This window comes from Siphateles boraxobius, unplaced genomic scaffold (assembly GCF_051911475.1).
Source record: "Siphateles boraxobius isolate OS27281-9 unplaced genomic scaffold, OSU_SipBor_1 32, whole genome shotgun sequence".
Classification (NCBI taxonomy): domain Eukaryota; kingdom Metazoa; phylum Chordata; class Actinopteri; order Cypriniformes; family Leuciscidae; genus Siphateles; species Siphateles boraxobius.
The window spans coordinates 6,015,911-6,041,631 of record NW_027508942.1 but is presented as its reverse complement, the minus strand read 5'-3'; the positions used below and the strand labels follow the sequence as shown (position 1 = coordinate 6,041,631).

Genomic DNA, 25,721 nt, shown 5'->3' with positions numbered 1-25,721 from the left:
ATAAACAGTTGTGCATAGATATATGTCTAACAAGAACATCCGCACTTTATCAAGATAAACTTTATTCTACAAGATAAGCTACTGCATATATATAAATGTTTCTTTAGGAATTTAGTTTTTATTACACTCAAAAAAATAAATTTTGCCTCTTGTTAAATTTAATTAATTAAAATAAGCAAAAGGAACACGATTGTTTAATATTTTGTCACAACTTAATTTAATTGTGTTCAATCAATCTAATATATTTAAAACTGAAGTTTACTTAATTAATTTGTGTGAAAACTACATGAATTATTTTTGTTGACAACTAACTTGGCAGTGGATCTGTAGCTCCCAGCATGCTTTGCAAGGGACTGCATTATGAGGGTAAATTTAGGGATTAAAATGTTATTTTATGTGTTTTTCAGTAAACGGAAAGATGTTGTTAGTTGATGTTAGTATTTAACGTTCAGTTATGTTAGAAACTTAGAGGACTTTATGTAATGTTTTTGAATTTTGTGGTTACCATTATGCAGAAGAGTGACGACTGTGTTTAGGCTGTGGGAACTCAGTAAACACTCCATATGCATTAAACCTCACTTGCATCCCTGCCTAAGTCATATCTAATATTACTATGCGAAAAGTTGTTCTAATTATATCGACTGCTATTCGCTAATATCATTGTAAGTAACTATAGAGTCAAACTAACTAAAATTATAATGTTGACGATTTTAGACAGGACAAAAATTAAATCTGGGTAACTTGACAAAATTCTATCTAGTAGGAATGACAATTATTTTAGTAGTCTTGACCAAATTAATTTAAGTTCATACAGCAAGATTACAACAAATCATTTCAAACAAATTCGTTTGTGTTGGATAAATATAATTCAATTTCGTGGAAAACCTTTCCTTAATTTAATTAAGTTGGTTCAACAGATTATTTTTTTGAGTGTAGTAACCAATTCATATTTTTCCCTTTTGCCATAAATACCCCAAAAAAATTCCCAAAAATATGCCAAAAATATATATAATTTGCATTATTTTAAACCATTACTGCTGTTACAGACGGACATTTTATACAGCTCAAGTATCTATAGTTTATCTTTAAATCCAGTCAGCAAAACAAAGGATTTTCTCACAGAATTTGTGACTGCATCATGTGATTTCCAAAAGCACATCACCGCACATTTTTGTTTGTAAACAAAACCGTTTGTAAACAAAACAAACAGCCAAGTTGCTCTCCCAATACTTGTGTAAAAGCATCTTGTTATTTAATTTTCTACTCTTGTCAATTCAAATATTAGATTTGTGTTTTTTACAACGAACAAATGTTTGTGTTTTTTTCATGCAGTTACTATGACTGTTAACAGAGAGACTTTTCGGTGTATGAAAGAAAGAAAACAGACCCTAGGCGAGGAGAAGACACGCTTAGTTTATTCATTAGGCCTACTTTTGATTTCTGCCATGTGATGTTTACGAATATAACGCTAAAACATTTAAATCAGTGTACACAACGCGTCTTCTCTGAAATTTATGATGATGTCATTTCGCGCTCTTAGCTTACTCGAAGTTACTCGTGATCAGTCGTCACACATTTCGAATTAAATGCACACTAGGCCTATTCAAGATTTGTACCTTTTAATTTCGATCCTCAATCGGACCGCGCGAGGAACCGGGCAAGAGTCCCACTCGCTCAGGCTTTCACTGTTAAAGCTGATTCCTGCGATTATCATGAGAACAGTTGTCAGTATCTCACATAAGTATCAGGACATAAATAAGCCTACACGTTCCGTGCACAATTTTCAAACTATTATGATAAATTGCAATAATCATGACATCACAATGGCAAAAGAATGTTAATATAATAATGCGACGTACATGTAACTTTATTGATGTGATCTGGCATTTTGTAATGTTTACATTATACTCAAAAAACACAAATTAAATCATACAGTAGGCCTAGGCTATAGGCTATTTACTTGTAATGTAGCATATATAGCTGCAATCATTACACGTTATAAGCCTTCAAACACGGTAGGCTAGGGGAGACCGGGGACAGTTGCAACACTTTTTGCATTTGGCTCTGTTACTCAGAGACGGTTTGGATTAGACAAACCAATTGTTTATACAATAAACTTGCATCTGTATGCTAATAGTCCAAACCATTTAAAGATAATTACAGAATTTACATTTTTCACAATTTGCATTTGAATGTAAGGAGTCAGATGTTGCCCCGGGCCCGGGGACAGTTACAACATGTTACAAATACAATATATTACAACATATGTCAGTGTTAGCAAAATGATTATTAACAAAAATGTAATATTACAGTGTTATTTATTCATCAGCTTTGATTAGATGACAATTATAGATTTGTCTAGATGAGTAGGCCTTATGCGCAGATGTCAAATATTCAAATTGATATAAAATACAGTAGGCTTTTAGTGACATAGGAAGAATGGAACAATTTGTGAGACAATTAACTTTTATTTAGCCTATTGTCACGTTAAACATTTTTTTAAACTATATTTTATATTATCATTTTTCATTTTAACAATATGTTATGCATGGTCACAGACATCTGCATGTGTGCGCGCACATGCACACACACATAAACCTCCTGTCCTTGCTCCAACTTGATGAACTATATTATATTTAAGTAAAAACTTATGAATTTTTTAAAAAAAATACTGTTATGTGGTCTGTTTTTATATTTCTGCATTGTAAGGGGACTGTTGCAACTGTCCCCTCTAGCTAAACAATTGACCTTCTCACTCTCGCCTGTGACTCTAGGCGGCGCTGTTTGACAAAAACGTAGTGTGCATAGTGTGCCTTTAAATGAGAATATCAGTAACGTATGTAAAACTGGGTTTTTAATTACAGTTATCTTGGCATTCAGATGAAGGACCATCCCAGCATCCATCCCACTATCAAGTGCGCTGCACACACACATACACACACACACACACACACACACACATGGCTGAAGAGGATAAGAAACTAAAACCGCGCCTCCTCTTAAAAGTCTGTGAGGAAGTTTAACAGACGCACTTTAAAACTCACTCAGTCTGTCATATATCGCTTGTTAAGATGGTCTGGACGTGTTTCTGTGTGCTGTCGATATGGATGTCATGTGTTTGTTCAACAAAACTGCATTATGATGCTCGAGTGACGGTGAAAAACGAAGGTAAGCGAACATTTACATGTTATATTCTCAAAATCATCGTTTTGTGAAGGAAAAAAACTAACCACACACACACACAGACACACACACACACACACACACACACACACACACACACACACACACACACACACACACACACACACATAGATATATAATAACCTATAATATATATATATATAACCAGGCTATTACAGTCAGTAAGAATAACAGGGCTGCCAACTTTTGAGTTCAGCTTGGAGTGAGAATTATTATTTTAATATCATTTAAATTACTTTTAAATAATATGAATACTACTATAATATAAAAATAGCATATTAACTGATTTTATACAATGAATATAAGGTGTTTTTTATAATATCATATTTTTCTAACGATATAAGAGTAAAAATAGAATGGATATGTAATATAGTGCCTATATTTAGCAAAATTCTCCTCTAAAGTAATTTTTCTAGCTTACTATGTTATGGTCATTGAATGGCTTTTCTGAGATAAAAGTGACATACATTGTTTACAAGATGTTTTACTGTCGTTTTCTGTGATTGAAACACTGATTACTTGAGACAAATGAATGATTTCAATAACTTGTTCTGTATATTTCAACATTCCTACGGATGTTGATTCATGTCTATTTAACGCTGTAACTACTTGTACTAAAGAGGAAGAGATGATCGGTTCAAAAGGCACATTAATACGGAAGCTTGTTTCCGTCACGGAATAAAACGATTCAAAAGATAAGTGCGACTTATTTACATCTCACAATTCTGATATAAAGAATATAAACTCGCAATTGCGTTAAAGTCAGAATTGCGAGTTTATATTGTTCAACTCTGACTTTATAACTACACCCTTGCCTCATTTAGTATTAGCGGTTTTATGTGCAAATGTGCCCCGCCTCCACGCACTCACAGCAGCTCAGAGATTCACTCATTGACGATCACACGTTGACCTGATTGGTTACAAGGTAGTTTGTGACGTCAGAAACTGTCTAGGTTATGACTGTAACCTCTGTTCCCTTCTGAAAGGGAACTCACACTGCGTCGATTTGACGCTATGGGGAACGATATGCCAACGCCACCATGCTGAGGGGAGTTATGCCAAATTATGGCTATGACAAAACGTCAAAAAATGGCAGTTTCACTGAAATGCCAAAACACTCCCCCTTCGGGTCACGTACAGGCTGTCAGTGACAGTATTCCCTACGGCCACTGCCAAAGCTATAAGATACAATGAAGGCCTAACAAGGCCACGTAAAGACCTGGAACCAACCGTTTCCGTCCGCTGTAGTGTTACAAATGTATTAAATGATTTAATTTACAATAGTATATGAACTGAGAAAGTTTAGTAGACCGAATTTAGCATTTGAAGTATAAATGATGAAATCAGAAAGAATTACCAGCAAGAGATTCATTGCCAGTCCTGTTCTCTCTATTGTAAGTTAAATGAGTCAGATTACTGAGACTCTCACCCTTTGTTCTAATGACTCTAGGAGCCCCTGTCCCAGTCACTGAATAGTCCGGCTGATTGGATTACAATATTTACAGTTGAATCACACTGTTATGCTGATGAAGATCAGGGTTGGGGAATTTCCGGTAACGTGCTGATTCCTGTACTTCATTTACATGCTTTGTTCAGATTGTCGCCATCTATATGGAAATCCCTCCCCCTTGAAAAGATATAAACGCTGTGTTTTAGCTATTGAGTTCAGACTTGGGAAGACTACAGCGATGCAACAGCAATAAAGAACTCTGCTGTTTAATAGATACCCCCGAGTCTCCTGGTCTTCGCTTCTGAGTTGCCTACACTTTAGAAGAAAAAGTTCACAACTCCGTGTAAGGGGTTCCTTTAAGGCAGGGGTAGGCAAGTTCGGTCCAAGAGAGCCGCTGTCCTGCAGAGTTTGGCTCCAACACTGAAATAAACCTCACCTGCATATAGCCGTAGTAATCCTGAAGACATTGATTAGCTTGTTCAGGTGTGTTGGATTAGGGTCGGAACTAAATTCTGCAGGACAGCGGCTCTCTAGGACCGAACTTGCCTACCCCTGCTTTAAGGGAATATGGCCAGGGGTCCGACAGGAGTCCCGCCCAGTCACTTTTTGAGGGGGACATAGTTAACCCCACATGCCACCAGGGAGGCTGACCTGGTCTATTTTACTGACCTAGTCTTGCCAACAACCTGTCTGTTTCCTACACAGAGTCTCTAACGTTATTTGCCTCACTTGTGGAGACATCCGATAGGGAGGACTGCAGATAGTGGCAGTAATCGCTCACAGACCGGATCATAGAGATGGGCATCCTAAAGAGTAGAACTTTCTAAAGGGCCAATTTATACTTCTGCATCTAACTCACGCCATAAGCCCAATTTATGCTTCTGCATCTAACTCACGGCATAAGCCCAATTTATGCTTCTGCGTGTTTAACTCACGCCATAAGCCCAATTTATACTTCTGCGTCGGACCTACGCCGGAGCCTCTACGCTATACACTACCCGTTGGTTTTCATTTATACTTCTGCGTCTTTGTCCGCGTTGACGCGCAATTACACATGCAGAGGGAACATGTGAACCCCGAGGGAGAGGTTTCTAGCAAACCAATCACAGCGCTTGCGTCCGCTTAGAGTTACACTCGGCTGTACCGGTCGTTGTTATATTATTAATTTAATACAAGTATGCTGCTAGTTCAGACACACACTTATTTTCCTGTTGGTTCTTTGCAATGTTAATAAAATATATTGTACGCTAATTCTTTATGGGTCATTACTTTGTACTTTTGAAGGAAAGTGTTTATATTCACACACACACACACACACAAAAAGATTCAGATAATCGATAATCGCTTTAGCATCGAATCGCAGCCCTCTGAATCGTAATAATATCGAATCGTGAGGTGCCTAGATATTCCCACCCCTACTACGACGTAGCTACGGCGTGGGTTCGACGCAGAAGTATAAATTGGGCTTTAACCCTTGCGAACGAGGGAACTCTACTCAATCCTGGATCTACACAGTCCTGCAAAGCCCTGTGGAGGCAGTGCACTCTTAAAAGGGACCCTAATAAGGGGAGCGCATCCAGCTCTGAGGTTTACATTGCCAAAAGGCAGTGTACTTAGCAGAACTGCTATCGACCCTTTAAAGCAAGGGGAGTACAATCTGCTGCGTTCACACCGGACGCGAATAGCACGTCAGGCGCGAGTGATTTCAATGTTAAGTCAATGCAAAGACGCGTTACGAGCGTAAAAAATTCATGCGGTGCGAATGAGGCGTGGAGCGCGGCGCGGTAGACGTGAATACGCCTCATTCGCGCGGCAAGTTCATGCGAATGGCGCGAATTGAGCATCTGGCGCGTTACGCGCGAATGGTGCATTTTGTGAATTAACGCGTTTGACGCGAATTCGCGTCTGCCGCCCGAGTTGAAAAATCTGAACTTTGGCGTCAATTTGCGCCGCGTTAACCAATCAGGAGCCTAGCTGCCTGCTGTCACTCAGGAGGTAAAGTGACGTAAACTCCCGCTCGGAATGTTTCATTCCAAAATCAATGACAGCTATGGAGGAAAAATTAATTCTTGCTGTAAGCAGTCATCCAGAATTGTACGATTCCACTTCATATTTTTACAGAGACGGGTACGAAAAGGACCTTTATTTTATTTTATTTCATATCTAAATCTAGATTATATGAAACATTATTATTGTAATGTAAAGACAACCAACATTAGTGTCTGGACAGTGTTGAATAAGGAAAAAACACAGGACAGGTTAATTACTTTTGGAGGCTGGCTCCATTTATCATCAAAACGCTCCGATGCGGGACAACAGGTCATCAAACTGGGCGCGGGACAAGCGGCCGTCATCCAGGCGCAGCTTCTGGAACAAATTATGAAATTCGCCGAACTGGGAACGCCTCCGGAGGGTCTGGTGGACCCAAGTACGGCGACGACGACCCATACGCCGCTGTTCTGCTTCTCCAGAGCAAATACATAGCGGTGACTCTCTCCACGAATGCTCGATCAACATCAGCCATCTTGTAAAAAGATGGCCGTCAACGGGTTTCGCCTTCGGAGTTTCATCGGATTTCGCGTCCGACGCGCGTAAATTTCGCTTCTAACGGTACTGATCCATTTTTGCGACACGACTGAAGCGTGGTGTCGCACGCCTCTTCACATTTGTAAGTTGATGGGCGTTCCTCAAGTTTACCGCTATGGGCGTGGTTTTGACCCAGCGGCCAGTCTAGAACAAAGGCCCCTCGAGAGACTACTTCTATTGGATAGACGCGTCGCGTTTGACGGATTCATTTGCATAAAGATGGTCATCGGCCAGCTTTTTGACGCGCAGCATTTTTCCCAAACGAAGCGCCGCCTTCCCGGGATGCTTTGCGGGCGCTTTAAAGTTGCGTGACGTCACCCATAGGAATAAAGCGCAGTGCGGCGCGACTGAAGTGTCGCACGGACAAGTGGATCAGTACCGTGACTTTTGTTTTTTACGCGCGTCAATTTCGCTCTTGACGCGCGAATGGATTCAAAGTGGTCAAGCGTATAACTAGACGCGGTAGGCGCGAATTTGACGCGCTATTCGTGTCCAGTGTGAACGCAGCATTATGCTATCGAGGAGGCCTACTATAATGGTGCGTTCACACCAAACGCGAATAGAGCGCATGTGATTTCAATGTTAAGTCAATGTAAAGATGCGTTTACGCGCGTCTAGAAGTCCTGCGGCGTGAATGAGGCGTTTAGCATGGTGCGGTAGACACGATTTCGCCTCATTCACGAATGACGCGAATTGAACATCTGGCGCGAATGATTTTATTTGGTGCATTCACGCGTTTGACGCCCAAGTTGAAAAATCTGAACTTTTGCGTCAGTTCGCGCCGCGTTAACCAATCAGGAGCCTGCTTGCTGCTGTCACGTGGTGAAGTAAATATTTTATCACATAAAAACTTGATTTCAATATATGAGACATATTAATTTTGTATTGAATGCTATTTATTACATATCTAATCTAGATTATATAAAACATTATTATTCTAATGTAAAGACAACCAACATACTTTAGTGCAAGAACATACTTCGTGTCTGGACAGTGTTGTGTGAGAAAAAAAATCACAGGACAGTTTAATCACTTTTGTAGGCTTGCTCCATTTATCATCAAAACAAAAATAAATTACAGATTAGGTGGGTGAGGGCGAGGGTGATCTTCGCTCCGATGCGGGACAACAGGTCATCAAACTTCATTTGGTGTGAACGCAGAGTTTTGAATGTCACATGCGTCAGCCCGGGCAGTTTTCGGCTCTAAGGGAGCATATCAGGGTCGAGGCCTATTATCATGCATACTTTACATGACAGATTTTACATTCTCTACTAAATCCAAGGAAATGGATGCTGATGGATCAGAGGATGTTATCGCCTGAATCGCCTGGTACAGAGACCCGTCCCTCTTCTCTCGAGGGTTTTCTCAAGGGAAAAACTCATCATTGGCACAAGCAGATCCTGCATGCTCTGAGCCCAAACAATGAACACACAATTTGTGTGTGTCATCAGGCGTAACCCACAGATGCACACACTTCCTGACGCGTTTTTTCTTTTCTCAAAAGCCATGATTACCTTTTTGAAGTTCCAGGTTGAAGAGAACAGACAAAACGGTCCCTGAAGACGAAAAAGTTGTTGACGTTCTCCAGTCTCCCCTTATATACTTCCGGGTCGCATTAGTAGTGATGTTATAGTTGCCGTGATTAGATAAGCGTTTACACGAACACGGAGGCGTTCCCCATGTTCCCTTTCTAAAGGGAAACCAGCAATTTCAAACCGTGTTTTTGAGACTGTCTTTGGTTCACTGCAGTTTTAAGGAGAAAATACTCAGCAATGCTGTCGACTTATGAATTTACACATGATTTGTCTTAAAGCATATTAAAGGGACATAAAGCATATTAAAGGGACAAATGTCATCCATCTAGCGGTGAAATTGTATTTTGCATTCAAACGAATTGTGCTCTCCAGCGCCTCGATTTTTCAAATGAGTGTTGCATCTACGGTGGCTGTGATGTACCAAAAAGCTATGACAGGATGTCTTCTAACAGCACTTCGTCGAGTTTTCCTTCGTGAGAACAGGTTTGTTATTTCAAACAAACTGAAACTTGACACAACGAACACACGAATGTTACAGTATGAATAATAACAGTGCAATGCAGTCTCTCACTGCTCTGCTCCTCCGTTTCTGGTGCTTTCAGTCACGTGACGCTGGCTCTGAACGAAAACGCCTCGTGGAAACGCGTTGGCCTCGTACTTTTTGGCCCTCTCTGCTATTATAGTTTTTCAAGATGGCGGAACGACATGGAAGCCTCCGTGGACCTACCCGTCACATGTATATAAAGATAATAAACTCTTCGTTTATGAGGATAAGTCAGATAATTGGCGTTTGTACATCATTGAGGACATTTTTATGAATAAAAATATTGATTTTAGATAATAAAATACCTAAAAATCGACACATATTCCCTTTAAAAACACCACATAGACACATAAACAACATTTAAAGCTTGATTTTTCACCACAGGGGGACTTTAAATTGTTTGAAAAACATTTTATTGTCGCATATTACATGAAAATGTTAACGGTGCTTTATATCCAAAATCTAATATTTAATAGTCAAATATTCACATATTTATGTCAAAGCCTCACTTCATGTTCACATGTATTCTCATGAACTCCATGGAAATTACCCACAAACCCCTCAGGGGTGTGTTTCCCGGAGCCAACTATGATACGAACTCAACTGAACTTGCGATCATATTAGTTGGCTAATGATGCTTTTGGGAAACGCAACCCAGAGCTGGTGTTGTGCATTATTAAACTGGATTCACACTTTTTGGATATTATATCTTCAGTTTTTCTCTCTCTTTCAGGTATTACCAGGTTTTCTTTTGGAAACCACTATAGTGGTCTGGTTAAGCTGGTCGGCTCCTCTGGGAGCATCATCTGGCTTGGAAGAAACAAAACGCTTTATTCAATCAAACCAGCACAAGACTTCAAACCCAAACTGGTAATTGATATAGATGTATAAAACCAGCTGATCATTGTCTGCAAAAAAAAAAGAGAAGATATTTTACTTTAAACGATTATGCAAAAGCACATGCAACTGCTCTGATGAGAACCATTTGAAACATTGACATACATTCAAATATTTTTGAATGTTTATTGCTTGAGTTTCATGATTAGCAAGTTTGAAGGTTATGTTTGTCTAGTTTGTCTTCTTGTCTTGCTTGTAATTTGATATGTTTACAGTAATAGACTTGATATCTGTTTGGATCCTTGTTTAGGTAAATCTGAATCTATGCAAGGATGAAAGCGAATATTCAGACAATTCAGTAAGTATTAAGTATTTTTGTAATGCAAGATTTGTGATATTCAGGCTTCATAGGGTATCAAACTTGACTGACTCTAGTATCTACCAATATACTTATTACATTTTTTGTTTTAAAACCAGTACTGGTTGTACTGGTTTAAATGTAAACATGATTTCCATGCTGGTTTGTTTGCGAGACTTAAAAAAAATATTTTTTATCTTCTTCGTTCGGCTGCACAAGATGAAAACATTTCTATAATATCTTGTGTTAAAATGGAAGTCTATATATTTCTGTGAAACTTTACCAGTGCGGATGATTTTTTGTCACATGCGCGCGCACACACACACACACACACACACACACACACACACACACACACACACACACACACACACACACCAGAAGTCGGCAATGCAGGTTAAGTTGTTTAAATGGCAGGATATAATAATCTTACTATGCTATATTTATTTGTTTATTTTTTATTCTTGGTTTTGTTTTTTTGATGGATATTGTATACGTATTGCTGTCTTTTTTATTTGAATATTTTCTATTTTAATTGTTCGAAATAAAGATTTTATTCATTCATTATTCCAATTAATGCACTTTCATGACCACTCACATTTTATTGTGCATAATCGAACATTAACGTAAACATTCTCAATGTTGTTTCTGGAGCTTCATGTATTTTTTGTCGCATTAAAGATCACTAACCGCTGTTGAACTTGATTTCTCAGAAGTGTCCGTACAGGCTCTCTCTGCTCAGTCCGGGCGCTGATGGAAATCTGTTTTTCTGTGGATCTGGTAATGAAAATACAAAGTGCTGTTACTTGGTATGTCCTGTTTTTACTGTATGCTTTTTAAACTGGTGTGAATGTATGAAGCTGAATCATCTGTTTTGTTCCAGACCTCCAGTTATTCCCTGACTGACTGCTTCGAATTAGAAAATTATGAGCCAGATATTAATGAGCCATCATTACTTGTTGGTGAGTATTGCACACTGTTTTGAGTATTGGCGTATGCGTTTGTGTTCATGTATGAATTCATGTTTTACCACCGCGGTTTGTTACATTTCGTAACATACCCGTGTTTATTTTAGCACTTCCGTCAGTGAAACACCACACTACAGTCTGTGAAACATTGAAGTAAATATCAGTAAATATTGGTAACCTAAATATTATAAGTTACATATTTAAAAAAAACATTTGTTTTAAATTTCCCAAAAAGATGCGTCTCTCTCTTCGCTTTAAAATGTGGGACACGAGCAGGAAAGAGTCGTTCTCTTTTCTAATATCTTCATGTTTTCTCCTGAAGAATCGGACACTTGTTGTAAAAAGTCTGAAGAGCGAATTTTATCTTCCGCAGTTTTAAGACAATTTAGGCTATGTTTGATTTTATTTGCTGCCAGAGAACGTGAAACTAAAATCCCAAGCATGTGTGAAATGCGCTATACAAATAAACGTCCCATAATAACAAGCACAAACTGTGTTAAATAAAATTTGATGTGGAAGCACAAAGGTATCAGGCCTATTATAAATCGCATTTTTACTGTGATAGAGTAGAAAAAAAAAGCTGTAGGACAAATTAAAAGCGAACCAAAAGGAAGAAACGTTTATAATCCCCCGCGAAAATGAGACGTGAGAGAAGATTTGGGAAAATAAAAAACAAGATATTCCATGTCCAAAATGAAATATTGGTAAATTCGCTGATAATCAGGTGACCAGATCGCAAAACATAATACAAAGCTTAAATGTATGGGCTTGCGTGTCGTACTTTTCTCATTCGGCACGAATCCAAATGATTCCATGGCTGCAATGTAACGTTTAATCGCTAAACTTCGCTAAAGCTTCGCTCCTGTCATAATATTCACGTAAAACAGCATTCAAAGCGTACAAAGAAAATGTGATGTGGTTGTCAAGTTGGCAGAGGTATTTGTACACCATTGAGGACATATTTATGAATAAAAATATCGATTTTAGATAATAAAATACCTAAAAAAACTACACATTGTCCCTTTAAAAACACCACATAGACACATAAACAACATTAAAAGCTTGAGTTTTTTCAAGTTGCAGTTTTGGTGCCATTAAAAAGAATTGAAAAAATAATGATGAGTTCATATCTTGTTGAATATTTGTGGTATTGAAGGGCTGGATTCATCTGGTGACTATGATATTCTGAAACACCCACTCAGATTCTTTACCATCTTGTTCTTCGGCTTGTTCATTGTTTTGCAGCGGAGCACAATAGGAGGATTGTTGTTATTAATTTGAGAAACGGGGGAGATTGTGCTTGGTTTGTTTTCTCGAACACTTTCCCTTCTGCTCCATCCCGTTCCTCCATAAATATCAAGGCACTAATCTTTAGTATAGAAGCTTATATTATGAAATAGCATTCCACAATATGATTTCTCACCGGTTGCGTGTTTGTTCTAGCAGTGTTTCAGGAAGCCGTCAACGTGTTGAAACGCTGCGCGGTTCCTGAAGCTCATGCTCCAACTAACAAGCATTTGCATTTATTGCTGATACTACATATAACTAACTGTCAAAGTTCAACTCGTATTCTGGAAAACTGACAGGAAAGTTGAAGGATATTATATAACCCTAAAACATTAACATTCATGTCGTTCCAAAGAAATGGAGACGTTTAGCAGAATGTTCACACTGCTCTATTTCATACAATGTCAAGCTCGGAAAAGTCAAGAACATTATTTATAAAGCGCTTTTTACAATACAGATTGTTTCAAAGCAGCTTTACAGAGATAACTGGAAAATAATGTTGTAATAATATTGTTAAATATAAAATTAAATGTCCCCAACTAAGCTAAAAGCCAATGGTCAAAGGCGAAGAAAGGCGAAAATGCGACAAAAAAAAAGGTGGAAAACCACCAAGTATGACATAAATATGTAAAAGCAGGTCATATGACTTTACAAGTCTTTTGCAGTCAATTGATGCTTTGTGTGAGGAACAGACTGAAATGTTTATCACTGAAAATAGAAAGAGCGACTTGGACATTTTGCTATAAATATCCCTGGAGACTCATACAGTATTGAAAATCCTCAAATGCTCACGTTCGGTTAAACTACAGTGTCACGAATGCGTCCGAGAAGAGATTGTGATTTCTGCACACTGGTTTGTTTCATCACAACATCTGAGAGAGGAACTGAGAGAGGAACTAAAGCTTTCCGTTCTCTGATGGTCTACAGTTCGTCTCCATATATAGATCTGACAGATTGATGTTGACCCTTGATTAGAGTTTCTGTAAATTATTTGTTTGACCAATAGGAACGAGTCTGTGCTGTCTCAACCTTAAATATTTTCTGGTTGCATCAAGCACATAGGGAGAATCTTTACAGATTTTCTTTCAAATCTCAAACCTGCACACACTACAAGACTTAAAAATTGTGGCGCATCACATAAGTACAAGATATTCTTAAAGTCCTTCTGTAATCAATAATCATACCCCTTAAAACTCGTCTTTGATCACCAAAATTCCTTAAAATATCTTGAATGTAACTCGACACCCTTGCCTCATTTAGTATGCGCGGTTCTATGAATATGCAAATGAGCCCCGCCTCCACTCACTCACTCAGCTCACTCAGAGATCCACTCGTTGACGATCGCACGTTGATCTGATTGGTTACAAGGTAGTTTGTGACGTCAGAAACACCAGCGATTTCAAAGCGTGTTTTTGAGACTGTCTTTGGTTCACTGCAGTTTTAAGCAGAAAATACTCAGCAATGCTGTCGACTTATGAATTTACACATGGTTTGTCTTAAAGCGCAATAAAAACACCACAGAGACACATAAACAACATTAAAAGCTGGATTTTCACCACAGGGGGACTTTAAATGCACATTGACTGCAACCAACACATTTCACAAGAATGCTTTGAAAGGTAAAGCATCACTTCTGCACCAAACCGAGAAGTACATAAATGGTGCTTGTATGTGCAAAACTTCCTTCTGTGATGCTAAATATATGGAAATAAAAATAAATATATCCGTCAGAGCTTGGCTATGAGATTGTTAGTGGTTTCTTACTGGTTCAAATCACAAGAGTCCATTGTCAAGACTTCTCTTTATATATGAGACTTTCGGTTTGAGTTACACATTGAAGTTTAATACTTGGTGTTAAAGAAATAATTCACCCAAAAATGAAAATGATCCCATAATTTACTGACCCCTCAAGTGTCTAGACGATCTTCTTTCAGCCAAACACAATCAAAATTATATTAAATAATATCCCGGGTTTTTCCCAGGAATGACATTGAATGGTCCCTGAGTTTTTGAAGCTCCAAAAAACAAATCCATCATAACAGTAATCCATACGACTCCAGTGGGTTAATAAAGGCCTTCTGAAGCGAAGCCATGGGTTTTAGTAGCTTATCAAGTTTTAAATATGGATATTTTTCTTGTAAAAACCCATGGCTTCGCTTCAGAAGGCCTTGATTAACCCAATGGAGTCGTTTGGATTACTGTTATGATGGATCGATTCACTTTTTGGAGATTCACTATTCACTCCCATTATAAAGCTGGGAAGAGCCCGGATATTATTTAATATAACTCCGATTGTGTTCGGCTGAAAGAAGATAGTGTAGACACCTAGGATGGCTTTACGGTAAATATTGGATAACTTTTGGGTTTGTTTACATCACTTTGTGCCCAAGGATATACATTAGTCTGGGTGGACACAATATTACATTTAATGTGGATGAAAAAGAAGTTTAGACTTTTTTTTTTATATATGATTTATTTATTGAATTTTTCACAACAACAGAGACAAACACTCAATAAAAAAAAAAAAAAAAAAAAAATTAATTAATTTAAATAAAAAAACATCAATTCAAAAACACCAACACACAAAGTCCTTCAGAAAATGAAGTTTAGACATGCACTGTATAAAGGTCAAAAATCATTTTCACACAACTCTCAACTTTCAAACTGGTTTTAAGGAGTTTTTGTCAACTCAGCCTTTTTTGTTTTGTTTTGGCAATATCTTTTTTCAGCAGAACAATTGGCATGTTGTTAAACAACAGTACATTGCTGTACGCCTCGTTTTCATTCTGGTTCAAATTAAAATGACATTACACTGACTAAGGTCTACATGATTGAATAGCAACAGTAATGCACTATTTGCTTTTATCACATGCAACATGTGACGTCCATGTTCTTTCTTTCTTTTACAGATAATATGCTGTACTTCACTACGTCTAAGATGGGATTGTACAGGGTAAACAAGGACAAAAATTACAACATTTGGTCTCAGTCGACTCAAACGGGTGAGAAATCAGATTAAAAACGCAATAATACTGATATCTAAACGGTTTCATTTCACTTTCTCACTGAAATGAGTTTCATTCTGAAAAGTGACGTTTTTCTCTTGTAACATTTAGAGCAAAAGTATTTGAAGCTGATCGCTGGTAAAGGCCACAATGACAAAGTTTATTCGTTCTTCGCTGAGAAACACAAAAGTAAAGATGGCGAATCTGACCAGTGGATTGCTCGAGTCTCTCAGAGCTGCAAGGTGAGCAGAAACACAGCAAAACATCTCCAGATCTTCTTTTATTTGTGTGTGATTGTGTTGTACAGCACACATATGTGACCCTGGACCACAAAACCAGTCATAAGGGTACATTTTTTGACATTGAGATGTATACATCATCTGAAAGCTGAATAAATAAGCTTTCCGTTGATGTATGGGTTGTTAGGATACGACAATATTTGGCTGAAAATCTGGAATCTGAGGATGCAAAAAAAATCTAAATATTGAGAAAATCGTCATTAAAGTTGCGATTTTGCGGCATCCACTCACAATTTTTTTTTTATATATTTACGATAGGAAATTTACAAAATATCCTCATGGAACATGATCTTTACTTAATATCTGAATGATTTTTTGGTATAAAAGACAAATCTATAATTTTGACCCATACAATGGCTATTGCCACAAATATACTTGTGCAACTAGAGATTCCCCTGACCTGTATATAAACTTCTTAAAGGGTTTTTCTACATCTGAGGAACCTCAATAGGGGTTTAACAATATATCGGGTCACAAAAATGCAACAACAATATGTATCGTGGATAGTTCACCTAAAATTAAAATTAAGAAAAAAGTCAAGTTTTCAGAGTTTTAGTGTCAGTACTACATTAAACTACTATATATAATGTTGAATATAATGTATAATAATGCAATGGGGGAATATTTGTGGGTCCTGATAATGCCAAATTATAAACTACATTATTTTAAATATATCTAGTCAGTGACAGTGCAAACATATGCATCTAAAATAATTCAGTATTTTCAGCTTCACAATCATTAATATTGTTATTCTGATGTCTCTATTGTCCTGTGCTTTGGGTTTCCAGCACCAAGTCCAAGACTATTCATTTTACACACACAATATAGTATCAAATTTAGCATTTTAATCAACGGCACATTTCTTGTTAACCTTTTTATCGCAATAATATGGTATCGTGAGTTCGGTATCGCGATATGCATTGAATCATGAGGGAATTGTTACACCCCTAAATCTAAATCTCAGGCAAAGTACAGCTTTAGTGTTTTTATAGGTCATGTTCATGCATTCATATACAACAACAACAATTTTGCATGCTTACTAACCTCATCTAATTATGACTCCACCCAAACGGTCATTATTTACTCGTCCTAAAGTCGTTCCAAACTTGTATGACTTCACTGGAACACAAAAGACTTAAAAAAATATAATTTGTCCATAAAAGGAGCGTCCATATGATGGTGAGTAAATAATGACAAAATTATTTTTGATGGGACTATCCCTTTAACACAAAATCTGAAGAAACCGCCCAATGACATGTTTATCACAGAACACTGCAGACGTCATGCAATTTAATTGACTTCAGATGTACACTAGCAGTCAAACGTTTATTAATGTTTTTAAAAGAAGTCTCTTCTGCTCACCAAGGCTGCATTTATTTGATTAAAAATACAAAAAAACAGTAATATTGTTAAATATTATGACAATTTAAAATAACTTTTCCATTTTAATATAATTTAAAATGTAATTTATTCCTGTTATCAAAGCATCATTACTCCAGTCTTCAGTGTCACATGATCCTTCGGAATCAGTATAATAAAAAAAATTCAGCTTAAAAAAAATCATTATTATTATCAATGTTGAAAACATCTTTTTTTCAGGATTCTTTGATGAATAGAAAGTTTGAAATAGAATCTTTTGTAACATTATAAATGTCTTTACTGTCACTTTTGATCAATTAAATTAATCCTTGATGAATAAAAAAAAATAAAAAAAATTCTTACTGACCCCAAACTTTTAAACGGTAGTGTTTAATGTTACAAAAGCTTTCTATTTCAGATAAATGCTGTCATCATATTATAGTGATTTCTGAAGGATCATGTGACACTGAAGACTGGAGTAATGATGCTGAAAATTCAGCTTTGATCACAGGAATAAATTACACTTTACTATATATTCACATAGAAAACAGCGGATTTACATTCTAATAATTTTTCACAATATTACTGTTTTTTGGTATTTTTAATCAAATAAATGCAGCCTTGGTGAGCAGAAGAGACTTCTTTTAAAAACATGAAAAATCTTATCGATCCAAAACATTTGACTCGTAGTGTACATAAGATATAGTATCAAATATATAGTATCAATGCATATATATATATATATCTGGTGCACAGTGTAGGTATCACTTCTGTTTCTCAGTCAAGTTCACATTTGTGTGTGTGTGTGTGTGTGTGTGTGTGTGTGTATTTCCTCTGTTTCCTTTCACCTATTTTAATATGACACCTGCATGTTTAATAAAGATGTTTGTCAGTAACTCACAGCCACATTTGTGCTAGAGGGAAATTTTATTTAATTATAGACACAGGTGCTGATGACACATGTCAAGTGTTCGGGCCCTATCTTGCACCCAGTGCAATTGACTTTGCACACCGACGCATGTATCATTCGTATTTTGCACCTGCGCAAAAGCGTGCTTTTCCCTCCACAGACGCACGCCGGCAAACTAGGGAATGAACTTGCGCTCCCTGGGCGGTTCAGCGCAAAAGACGAGGCGTGTTCCGGCGCAAAAAATCCTTGGTGGTATTTTGCTGTTCTATAAAACAACTGCGCCACTGACCAGTAAAGACCTAGTCTAAAGTCAGTGGCGCGTTGCGCGTACATTCAGATGTTATTTTAAGCGCGCATGCTTGGCCATAAAACAGAGTGTGAACAACGCGCATACACTGTAGATGATTCTCTCATCTACACAGATGCATTTAACTTTTTGCAAATGACACATTATTATAAGGAAAAATATTAAAACACGAGGGAAATCATTGTTGTGTCCATGACGAAGGGAAAAATAGGCATAAAGCTTACACATTTACCCAAATTATCATATGCATGTTTAACCGAAGCTAATTTGGGTGGGTTTGTCCCATCCCCAATGTCCCTTCTCTTTCTTTTACGGCCCTGACGAGAACATCGATCTCCGGGGCTGAGAACCGATTCTGAAATCGCGCCTGGTAAATCCGCCATAATAATAACAATCCGCCATGCAACATGCGCACCTGCTCTTAAAGGGTATGTTGGATGACGCTCTGATTGGTTTATTTCACGTTACGCCCAAACCACACCTATGAATAATGAAGCTATTTCAGACCAACCCCTTTTGAACTTGTGTGAGGCGCAAGAGTCATTTATCCCGCCGGTAAAATAGCAACAGCGCCGAGATCCGCCCACAAAGTTACTTGATACTTGCGTTTCAGATCGTTAAAATAGGGCCCATCATGTCAAAGCTCTGATAGATGCAAGAAATTTAACAGAAAATGTCTCTGAATTTTTGCAATTATGAAAGCATTGACTGAACATTAAAGGGGTCATATGATGCGATTTCTTGTTTCCCTCTTTCTTTAGTGCGTTATATAGCGGTTGGTGGTTATATAGCTGTTAGTGCGTTATATAGCGGTTGGTGGTTATATAGCTGTTAGTGTGTTATATAGCGGTTGGTGGTTATATAGCTGTTAGTGTGTTATATAGCAGTTGGTGGTTATATAGCTGTTAGTGCGTTATATAGCGGTTGGTGGTTATATAGCTGTTAGTGCGTTATATAGCGGTTGGTGGTTATATAGCTGTTAGTGTGTTATATAGCGGTTGGTGGTTATATAGCTGTTAGTGCGTTATATAGCGGTTGGTGGTTATATAGCTGTTAGTGTGTTATATAGCGGTTGGTGGTTATATAGCTGTTAGTGCGTTATATAGCGGTTGGTGGTTATATAGCTGTTAGTGCGTTATATAGCGGTTGGTGGTTATATAGCTGTTAGTGTGTTATATAGCGGTTGGTGGTTATATAGCTGTTAGTGTGTTATATAGCAGTTGGTGGTTATATAGCTGTTAGTGCGTTATATAGCGGTTGGTGGTTATATAGCTGTTAGTGCGTTATATAGCGGTTGGTGGTTATATAGCTGTTAGTGTGTTATATAGCGGTTGGTGGTTATATAGCTGTTAGTGCGTTATATAGCGGTTGGTGGTTATATAGCTGTTAGTGTGTTATATAGCGGTTGGTGGTTATATAGCTGTTAGTGCGTTATATAGCGGTTGGTGGTTATATAGCTGTTAGTGTGTTATATAGCGGTTGGTGGTTATATAGCTGTTAGTGTGTTATATAGCGGTTGGTGGTTATATAGCTGTTAGTGCGTTATATAGCGGTTGGTGGTTATATAGCTGTTAGTGCGTTATATAGCGGTTGGTGGTTATATAGCTGTTAGTGTGTTATATAGCGGTTGGTGGTTATATAGCTGTTAGTGCGTTATATAGCGGTTGGTGGTTATATAGCTGTTAGTGCGTTATATAGCGGTTGGTGGTTATATAGCGGTTGGTGTGTTATATAGCGGTTGGTGGTTATATAGCTGTTAGTGTGTTATATAGCGGTTGGTGGTTATATAGCGGTTGGTGTGTTATATAGCGGTTGGTGGTTATATAGCGGTTGGTGGTTATATAGCGGTTGGTGGTTATATAGCTGTTAGTGCGTTATATAGCGGTTGGTGGTTATATAGCGGTTGGTGCGTTATATAGCGGTTGGTGGTTATATAGCGGTTGGTGGTTATATAGCGGTTGGTGGTTATATAGCGGTTGGTGTGTTATATAGCGGTTGGTGGTTATATAGCGGTTGGTGTGTTATATAGCGGTTGGTGGTTATATAGCGGTTGGTGGTTATATAGCGGTTGGTGTGTTATATAGCGGTTGGTGGTTATATAGCGGTTGGTGTGTTATATAGCGGTTGGTGGTTATATAGCGGTTGGTGGTTATATAGCGGTTGGTGGTTATATAGCGGTTGGTGGTTATATAGCTGTTAGTGCGTTATATAGCGGTTGGTGGTTATATAGCGGTTGGTGCGTTATATAGCGGTTGGTGGTTATATAGCTGTTAGTGTGTTATATAGCTGTTAGTGCAAGTATAAGATCTGCAGTTACAAAGCTCACAGTGTAATACTTTGCAATACATCTTTGTGAGTTCAGTCTGGCGCTTCTGACTCACAGACGCCTGCAAGTATGTTTGTAAGTATTATAAGTTTTGAACAGTTTACAGGTGAAACTCGAAAAATTGGAATATCATGCAAAAGTGTGTATTTCAATAATTCAGATTAAAAGGTGAAACTAATATATTTAGTATATATAACTATATACATATGCATGATTATACTTTTCAGAGGGCCGACATTTCTGTGCGTAAAATCCTTTTTTTTTATTGATTTCATGTAATATTCAATTTTTTTTAGAGGTAATCATAAGCTGTAAGCCATAATCATCAAAATTATAACTTTTGGACGATGTTCGAATTTTTCGAGTTGCGCTTGCTTGTCGTTTCTACAATCACAAATGCAGAAATAGTTTTATATTTACATAGTGTTCTCACACCCGTAGCGCGACGCAACATGTTAAAGACAGTATAAGTCATTATAATCAGTAATTATGTCCCCAATGAAATAAAACTTACCAATCTGTTCAGATTCGGGTTCAAATTGACATTATCACCTGTCATTATTGCTTTGGGAGCTGATGGTCCAAATATGGTAATTGGAGTGAAGGTTTTTGGGCCAATCACAATGCACTGAATCGCTGGCCAATCAGAGCACACCGCGCTTTTCAGAACGATGAGCTGTGTAAAAATCGAGGCATAGAGGAGCAACAATAATGTACAGTATGTGTAAAATAAGGACTTTTTTAAACCTAAAACCACAAAGACATTGCATTAAACCAAATACACAAAATAATGCTCTTTTTAGAATCATCATAATATATGACCCCTTTAAATCTTGTTCTGTATGAAATCAGGATATTGCTGTAGATTTATGGTCCTTGTTTCAATTTCCTTGATTGCATTAGATCATTTGAGAAATAGTGAAAGTTAGACCTTTTTGCAATCACAGAGTGAAAAAACACCATGAACATTTCATCAAAGTAGTCCATATGCACTAGAGGTGTAACGATACATGTATTCGTTCGGGTCACATGACGTCACTGTAGCTTTGCGCCGCCATCTTGACGACCGACGGCCTCAGGAATGCCTGCAATATGTTGTGCAGTTGGCTGCAACAACAGCCGAAAGAGGAAATTAACAGTTAATTGATTTATTGACTATCGCGACAGGCCTAATCCAGATTAATGACATCTAGCCGCGAGCCGTGGCTAAAAGCTGGCAAGCTACCAGCTGTTAGCCACTTAGCTAGCTAACAACTCGCTACCTAGACAGAGCAAACTACCACCAAAATCATACATTTGAATTATTTTTTTTTATAATACCTACATTTCCCATGATTAAATATAAATCCTTGGTGGCCAGGCGCCGCACTTTTACGTCTTTAACCCATCCAGCCACAGCATATTGATATCCATAGGTAATCTTGAAAGCTTTCAAGCGATCGCCACTGTATGGGGAGGGGTTATGCACATAAATAACATGAAAGGCAGATTGGGGCAAGTCTGGGGCAGATAATAAAGGACAAAAGAAACTGGGGGTAACAAATAAGGATCGGAGCCTAAATTTAAAATTTTCTCCAGGTGGCTCTGTCTCTCTCTCTCATTCAAATGGGCAGTTTGGGCGGCCATACCGGGCGAGATCGGTCGTAAATATGGCGGCGTTCTATTTCGTAGGTGGCATCTATGAATTCGTATTGAACCGTTCGGTACGAGGCTTTCGGTTCGGTACGCATTACAAACCGAGCGATTCGTTGGACCATTTTTCCTGCCGACCAAAATCTGCTATGGCGACCAACTCAACGTTACGCAACATCAAATAGCAAACGTAATGAAAGCGGAACGAAACTGCGTTACTCATTATTTTGTGCTTCACAGACCGTTTATCAGTTTGGACCAATGACAGTGCGAGCTGATAGACAGTAAAAGAAATGGACACAGCGACCCCCTTGATTTCAACGGAGAAACGTGATGCCCATTTAAAGCACTCACTTCCTGATGGCTGAGCCAGCTAAAACTGAGCTTCACGACAGTCTGACAGTTGTAAATCTTCTAGTAGCTGTGCCAAGACAAATCTGAATTACCTAATTATTTCCAATTCCTCAAAAACGTTGTTGAAATATTTTGTCCCGTTGCTTTTATGGACTCTCTATCTATGGGCTTCTCCCTTGACTTTATGCCTCTATGTCCCCCGATTGCCTCATAGACAGTAAAAGATTGCCTGCAAGCTTCTCCTCGTGTCTATACGGTAATTTCTCTACTGTGCGTCAGAGTCGCGTGGTTATGACGCAATCGTTAGCCTATTTTTACAAAAACAGCTTCTACGGGGCCATAACGTAGGATACAAAGTAATGGACCCTTTAATACATTGTCGTGTTTCTTTAGAAGAAAATAATGGACAAATGAAGTCTTTGGACGCCTCAGATGTAAAGTTATTCGCTGCCAAAATGAATGGGAGTCAATGGAATGCTAACAGCAGGTTATGGTCTGCTACAATGGTGAGAAACATTAAAATATCTCCGTTATTAACGATCAATCAGCGCTGACATGGAAACAGGAGAAATATTGTTCCAGGAATGAACTAGTTATAGGCTTTACGTCCACAGATCAGCAACATTCACCATGTTTTACTGTAGTAACACTCACTGTAACCATGGAAGTGTGGCAGGATTAGTAAAATGCGTTCAAGTACGTCACACATCTTTTCCCAGCACTTCAAAACTCAAATATCATCATATTTAAATGTTATTTTTAATGTGATGACCAAAACATTATTTGTTCATCCTTCAAAGATTACCTCCATTTATAAAACTAAAAGTTTCAAGATGTAGGAAAACTCACACTTATATAAACATATTTTTTCTTTTAATAAATAGGAAATTTCTCTGGCATTTCTTTCTTTTTGCCGTATCGAACCCTGAATTGTGTGAGCCGTTACACCCCTGATTTGCACTGAATATGCACACGCATTGACCCGAAGCCGATGTGTTTCAGAACGACCGCGGCGGTCCGAAGGCTCAGCTTCAGAACAGCTGGACCTCGATGATCTACGCCCGTCTGTTCTGTAGGAGAGGTGACGACTTCAGTCAGCTGATCGATGTGGCCACGCTACACACGGACAACGACATCAAAATATATGCGCTTTTCAGAAACTATTGGTAAGGCAAACACTTCATCTCACGCTTCGCAGTGTAGAGGTTAAATATTGTATTGTTAGATATTGTATTGACAACTCATCAATTAAATATTTACCATTATATATTCTGCATAATTGGATGTTTTTAAATAAACACTGACAAATAACTACACAAGTTTTAGGGCTGGATGATATGATGATATATACAGTGGGTAGTATAAGTGAACACACCCATGCTAAAGTTGACTAAAAAGAGGAATAAAAAATCATCTTTTGGAAATTGATCTTAATGCCTTAATTTAAAAAATGAGTAAAAATCCAACCTTTAAGGACACCAGTTTTCTTTGTGAATGAATAATGTATCGTAAATAAATAAATGGATTCGAACCCGGGTCTCTCACACCAAAGGTGTGTGTGTGTTCACTTATACTATCCACTGTATAGCATTGATATAAGTGATCAAATAGATTTAGACCTATATTGTATTTATATAAAGCATTCACAGGCAAATTAAAAAAGAGAAAGTCTCAGCTTTCAAATTCTGTCAGTTTTATCATTAAATTCAAACAATAAATGTGGTTTTGTGGCTCTTTAATGTGGGGTGACCATTCATCTCTTCCTCTTTCTTACTTAAGTCATGTAATCAGTGTTTAACAGCACATTCAGTGAATATAAACTTGATAGTCAGCTAGAAAAATGAGAGAGGAGCATTTTTATTAAAATATGCTCAAAATTACATATATTATGTCTATTTTCAACAAATTGGTGTAGAAACATATGTCATCACAAACTTTATTATTATAAAAATGCCTTGTGTAAATGTTTTATACAAATCAGTTGTTCATTTTAACCTTTAATGTTATAGTAATGTAAATTTTACAACATTAATTGATGTTTTTACTGTACTGTACCTAAAATATACATCCAAATGAATCAACATCACATCGAATCTAGTCTGTCACATCATGACTGACGGTCAGTCACATGATCCTGTTGAATAGAGGTTTTACATGTTGATGTCTGTTATTTCCACAAACAGAAACAAAAAGAGAAGTTGTGTGTGAAGTGTGAAGTTCTGCATCTGTATTTACAGGAACATGAGTGCTGTGTGTGTTTATAACATGACTGAAATCAGCGGTGTCTTCACTTCCTCTGAATTCAACCCCACCAACGTTCCTGCGAATCACCGGCCGGGAACGGTGAGAATTGTGCCGTCACTGAAGCGATACTTCTTTATTACTTGTATAAAATCACAAAATGAGATCTATATTATCGCCCAACTGCAATCTGCCAAATGCAGCTATAAGGCATGAAGATAGTAGGGTATTATAAACATTAACATCTTGAATTTGTGAACAATATTTTTTGTGAAAAGCACTATACAAATAAATTTGACTTGTACTGTCAATATTGTATGGAAGCTTGTTTCACCACCACAGAATAAAAAAAAAGGTAATTGCGACTTTTTATCTCACAATTGCATGATATAAACTCGCAATTGTGTTTTAAAGTCAGAATTGTGTGTTATAAAGCTGCAATTGCGAGTTTTAAAGTCAGAATTGCGTGATAAAGTTGCAATTTTTTTATAAAGTCAGAATTGCGTGATATAAAGTTGC

At 37.7% G+C, this 25,721-nt stretch overlaps 1 protein-coding gene and 1 long non-coding RNA gene across 2 annotated transcripts in view; one reads left to right on the top strand and one right to left on the bottom strand.

Moving 5' to 3' along the window:
- The first annotated feature begins 2,851 nt into the window (after positions 1-2,851).
- The window catches only part of LOC143700909 (semaphorin-7A), a 39,589-nt gene continuing 16,719 nt past the window's right edge, over positions 2,852-25,721 (top strand). Inside the window, exons 1-9 of the mRNA XM_077194672.1 lie at positions 2,852-3,168; positions 10,053-10,189; positions 10,467-10,514; positions 11,228-11,323; positions 11,398-11,476; positions 15,679-15,771; positions 15,886-16,016; positions 23,964-24,127; positions 25,199-25,304. Of these exons, the coding sequence (XP_077050787.1) occupies positions 3,072-3,168; positions 10,053-10,189; positions 10,467-10,514; positions 11,228-11,323; positions 11,398-11,476; positions 15,679-15,771; positions 15,886-16,016; positions 23,964-24,127; positions 25,199-25,304 (951 nt within the window). The 5' untranslated portion in view covers positions 2,852-3,071. The remainder of the gene's footprint in view (positions 3,169-10,052; positions 10,190-10,466; positions 10,515-11,227; positions 11,324-11,397; positions 11,477-15,678; positions 15,772-15,885; positions 16,017-23,963; positions 24,128-25,198; positions 25,305-25,721) is intronic.
- Positions 9,716-11,287, bottom strand: LOC143700937 (uncharacterized). Its single transcript, XR_013189683.1, has 2 exons — positions 11,205-11,287; positions 9,716-10,227 (listed from the first exon to the last, which is right to left on the bottom strand). It is a non-coding gene; the product is annotated as an uncharacterized LOC143700937 (long non-coding RNA).